The sequence below is a fragment of the Lipotes vexillifer genome, unplaced genomic scaffold, assembly GCF_000442215.2.
Source record: "Lipotes vexillifer unplaced genomic scaffold, Lipotes_vexillifer_v1.1 scaffold628, whole genome shotgun sequence".
NCBI lineage: Eukaryota > Metazoa > Chordata > Mammalia > Artiodactyla > Lipotidae > Lipotes > Lipotes vexillifer.
Genome location: NW_006779395.1, coordinates 996,921 through 1,002,002, shown reverse-complemented (window position 1 = coordinate 1,002,002; position 5,082 = coordinate 996,921). Strand labels below are relative to the sequence as shown.

General features: G+C 43.7%; 1 protein-coding gene across 1 annotated transcript in view; it reads left to right on the top strand.

Moving 5' to 3' along the window:
* Positions 1-4,782: 4,782 nt before the first annotated feature.
* The window catches only part of NUDT5 (nudix hydrolase 5), a 14,316-nt gene continuing 14,016 nt past the window's right edge, over positions 4,783-5,082 (top strand). The window contains exon 1 of the mRNA XM_007452576.1: positions 4,783-4,842. Within this exon, the coding sequence (XP_007452638.1) occupies positions 4,783-4,842 (60 nt within the window). The remainder of the gene's footprint in view (positions 4,843-5,082) is intronic.

Here is a 5,082-nt window from a genome sequence, read left to right as displayed (position 1 = left end):
GTGAGTGTGAAGATGTATAGGCATTTCTTTCTCTCATCCTCATTAAGTGGTTATTTTTATTTCTTTAGCATATACTCATCTTTCCTTACCTCAGACCTCAAATTTCGCTTCTTTGCCAGAGTAATTCCTAAGTTGGCCCACAAAATAATGTGCAAGCAACAATGTTCATAATGTTTTAATAATATAGCATAAATACGTACTGAGCATCAGACAAAATGTGCACCCAGCGGACAGTAAAATGGTTGCATGGTTTAGCAATGCAGTGTTGTTGAGTCCAGAGCAGAACTCTGCAAACTAGTCTTCTGTGCTTTGTCAGCCTTTGGACCCAGGGTGACAGTCAATAACCCAACTATCCTACACACTTACCTGTTGGGAATTTTAAGACTGCAAAGGTGGTGGTTGTTAATTGAGATGTAATTCACAGACCATAAAATTCACCTTCATCATTATAAAATTCAGAAGGTTTTGTATATTCACAAGATGTGCCACCATCATCACTATTTAGTTCCAGAACATTTTCATCAAAAGGAATCCCATACCCTAGTCCCTCCTTCCCCCAGTCACCTGGTAACTACTAATCTGCTTGCTGTGTTATGGATTTGTCTCTTCTGGATATTTCACATAAATGGAATCATACAATATTTGGCCTTTTGTGGCTGGCTTCTTTCATTTAGCATGTTTCCAAGGTTCATCCATGTTGTAGCATGTATCAGTACTGCATTCCTTTTTATGGCTGAATAATTGTCTGTTGTATGGAATCACTATATTTTATTTATTCATCAATTGATAGATATTTAGGTTGTTTCCACTTTGGAGCTATTATGAATAATACTGCTGTGAACATTTGTGTACAAGTTTTTGTGTGAGCCTATGTGTCATTTCTCTTGGTTATATACCTATGAGTGAAATTATTGGGTCATATGGGAACTCTGTGGTTAACCTTCTAAGGAACTGTTTTCCAAAGCAGCTACACTGTTTTACATTCCTACCAGCAATATATTAGGGTCCTAGTTTCTTCACATCCTCACCAACACTTGTTATTATCTCTTTTATTATAATCATCATAGCGGGAGTGAAGTGGTATCTCATTGTGGTGCTGATTTACATTTCCCTGATGGCTAATGATGTTGAGCATATTTTCATGTGCTTATTGGCCATTTGTATACACTTTGGAGAAATATCTGTTCAGATCCTTTGCCCTTTTTTTTTGGCAGTACGCGGGCCTCTCACTGCTGTGGCCTCTCCCGCCGCGGAGCACAGGCTCCGGACGCACAGGCCCAGCGGCCACGGCTCACGGGCCCAGCCGCTCCGCAGCATGCGGGATCCCCCCGGACCGGGGCACGAACCCGCGTCCCCCGCACCGGCAGGCGGACTCCCAACCGCTGCGCCACCAGGGAAGCCCCCTTTGCCTATTTTAAATTAGGCTATTTGTCTTTTAATTATTGTGTTGTAAGAGTTTTTTACATATTTCACATACAAGTCTTCTATCAGATTTGCAAACTTTTTTCCCATTCTGTGGGTTATCTTTCTACTATCTTGATGGTATCCTTTGAAGCACAAAAGTTTTACACTTTGATGAAATGCAGTTTATCTGTTTTTTCTTTGGTTACTTGAGCTTTAGGTGTCGTATCTAAGAGACAATTGACTAACCCAAGATCATGAAGATTTAAAGTTATGTTTTCTTCTCAGAGTTTTATAATTTTCGCTCTTACAATTAGGGCTTTGATCCATTTTGAGTTAATTTTTATAGATGGTATTAGGTAGAGGTTCATTGTTATTCTTATCTATGTGTTTATCTAGTCCCAGAACAATTTGTTAAAAAGACTGTTCTTTTCCTCCAAAATTCTCCTGGTCCTCTTGTTGAAAATCAATTCACCGTACATCTATGGGTGTAATTCTGGACTCTCAATTCTATCCATCTATATATAGCCTATGCTTGTGCCAGTACCCACACCATCTTGATTACTGTGGCTTTTATTTTTATTTTTATTTTGCGGTACGCGGGCCTCTCACTGTTGTGGCCTCTCCCGTTGCGGAGCACAGGCCCAGAGGCCATGGCTCACGGGCCCAGCCACTCTGAGGCTGTGGGATCTTCCCGGACCGGGGCACGAACCCGCGTCCCCTGCATCGGCAGGCGGACTCTCAACCACTGCGCCGCCAGGGAAGCCCTACTGTGGCTTTTACAGTAAGTTTTTTTTTTTTTTTAATGTATTTATTTATTTATGGCTGTGTTGGGTCTTCGTTTCTGTGCGAGGGCTTTCTCTAGTTGTGGCAAGTGGGAGTGACTCTTCATCGCGGTGCACAGGCCTCTCACTATCGCGGCCTTTGTTGTTGCGGAGCACAGGCTCCAGATGCGCAGGCTCAGTAATTGTGGCTCATGGGCCCAGTTGCTCCGCGGCATGTGGGATCCTCTCAGACCAGGGCTCGAACCCGCGTCCCCTGCATCAGCAGGCAGATCTCAACCACTGCGCCACCAGGGAAGCCCTACAGTAAGTTTTGAAATCAGAAAGTGTGAATCTTTTAACTTTGTGCCAAGGTAATTTTGAAATTGAGTTTAACTTAATTAGATAAAGACCAGTAGACGAGGAGCTCTTCTTCAGAACAAGCCTAAGCAGGCCCCACACCAGCCTGATTCTTCGAAACGGGTGGGCTCTCTAGACTTAGCCAGCCAGTTGCACTCTTTTCCTTCATTTATTCGTCAGTGATTTTAGGGAGTTTTTATAGTAACATAACTGTGAGCAATGTTGAAAGTTGGACAATGTAAAGAAAAATCTAGTGTCTGGGAGATAGTTTTGGAAATCATTTCATCCCAAGTGGGAGACATTAAGGTTTTTAACCAGAGCAGGGATAGTAGGGGTAGGACACTTTCAGGAAGTGTTAGAGGTAGAATTTCGAGGACTTGTGATCGATGAGTTATGGTTGGTAAAGGAGTTTAGGGATCGCAGGTACTTGTATTTCCAGCTTGTGGATGATGTGTGGGACTAGATAGTGATGGCCTGAGTAAAGATACACAGTAGTGTCATCTGGTCTTTCAAGAAGTCCTACAAAGTTGGAGCAGAGAACAGGATTATGAGAAGGTTTATTTAAGTTTTGTTTTGTTGGTTGTGTTTTAGGGAAACTTGCTATTTAATTATCACTTTAGATCCCAGAAGAAACAGAGCAGACACTTTTCCTTCTAAGATGGTTGGTTGGAGAGTTGTTGTTTGATGGTTTCTATTTTCCCTGGAGCTAAAGTTTGGAGGTGGGGTAGGTTAGGAACTATGGAACTTCAGGGTAGTGAAGGGTTGGAATAGCCACTGAGAAATGTAGATAAAATAACAAGGACACAGAAAATAGGAATGAAAAAGACAAGACAGAGGATCGATTCAGGAAGTCCAACAGCTAAGTATTATTTCCTGAAAGAGAGAAGAGAGAAAACAGAGGGGAGGAAATTATCAGTGAAATAGTTGAGGAAGCACAGAATGAAGTTTCCAGATTGAAAGGACCCACTTGAATCCCCTAAAATAACACCAACATCACCGTGAAGATGTAAGTAACTGCAGGTTTCCAGAGAAAGAACACCGGTCACTTGGAAAGGATCTAGAATCAGAGTGACTCCAAATTTCTTAGCAGCAGCCAGTTTGCTTTTTTTATATATATGTATATAAATTTATTTATTTTATTTATCTTTGGCTGCATTGGGTCTTCGTTGCTGCGCGTGGGCTTTCTCTAGTTGCAGCGAGCAGGGGCTGCTCTTCGCTGTCGTGCACAGGCCTCTCATTACGGTGGCTTCTCTTGTTGCGGAGCACGGGCTCCAGGCACGCGGGCTTCAGCAGCTGTGGCTCACGGGCTCTAGAGCGCAGGCTCAGTAGTTGTAGCACATGGGCTTAGTTGTTCCGCGGCATGTGGGATCCTCCTGGACCAGGGCTCGAACCCGTGTCCCATGCACTGGCAGGCGGATTCTTAACCACTGCAGCACCACCAGGGAAGCCCCAGTTTGCTTCTTAGAAGCAAGACAATGAACAGTGTCTCCAAACTGCTGACAGAAAATGATTTTCAGCTCGTAATTGTATGTGCAGCCAGATTATCAGTCAACTTTGAGGGTAGAAAAAAGATGTTCAGACATTCAGGGTACAGAATTGAGGGAATATGCCAGGAGAAAGTAGTAGCCCATGGCACCCGGGATGGGGCCTGCCCTTTCCTAACAGATCTTGCTTCTAGTTAACTCATTATGTGCAGTTGTTACGTTGACACGTTAAAACTTTGAATAGGCCACTGAACTGTTCAGTTTTAAATTATTAGAATAGTATATCCATTTAACACACACACACACACACACACACACACACACACACACACACAAAGATAAATGGGAGGGAGAAGCAGCCAGCCAACAACTCAAAGTTTCGCTGAAAAGGGTTGATAAGGGACAGCAGTTGAGGGGCGGGCGTTGGGAATGGTGTACAATCTTTGTACTGTTTCCCCATGGAAAGCGTTTTAAACGTGGAGTCAGGAGATCTCAGGCTGTGTCTAAGGGCCAGGTCTGTGCACAGCAGGATGTGGGTCGGTCTCACCGGGACGCTTTCTGTTATTTCCTGGCTGTTCCCGAGGCCTTGCGTTTCCTGTTCCACCTGGGGCAGCTCTCCCCAGTCTTCACGTGAGAAACTCAAGCTTTGATGACACAAGTTTTTCCGCCATTTAAGTACTTTGACCAGTGACCTATGGACAAATGTGTAATTCAGAAAAATTAATGTAGCCTAAACACATCTCATTCTCTTACAGCCTGGGGACTATAAAGTGAAAATGGAGCAACAAGAACCAGCAGATTCTCAAAATACCAAGCAGTCTATTATCTCAGAGGAGGTATACATTGATTTTTACTTCCCTTCTCCTTTGCCATATTAAGCTGAGTTTAAAAGAAATGTATAGACTATTTGCTCTTTCAAATGATTGTTTTTCATTCTTTTTTTTTTTTTTTGCGGTATGCGGGCCTCTACACTGTTGCGGCCTCTCCCATTGCGGGACACAGGCTCCGGACGCGCAGGCTCAGCGGCCATGGCTCACGGGCCCAGCCGCTCCGCGGCATGTGGGATCTTCCTGGAC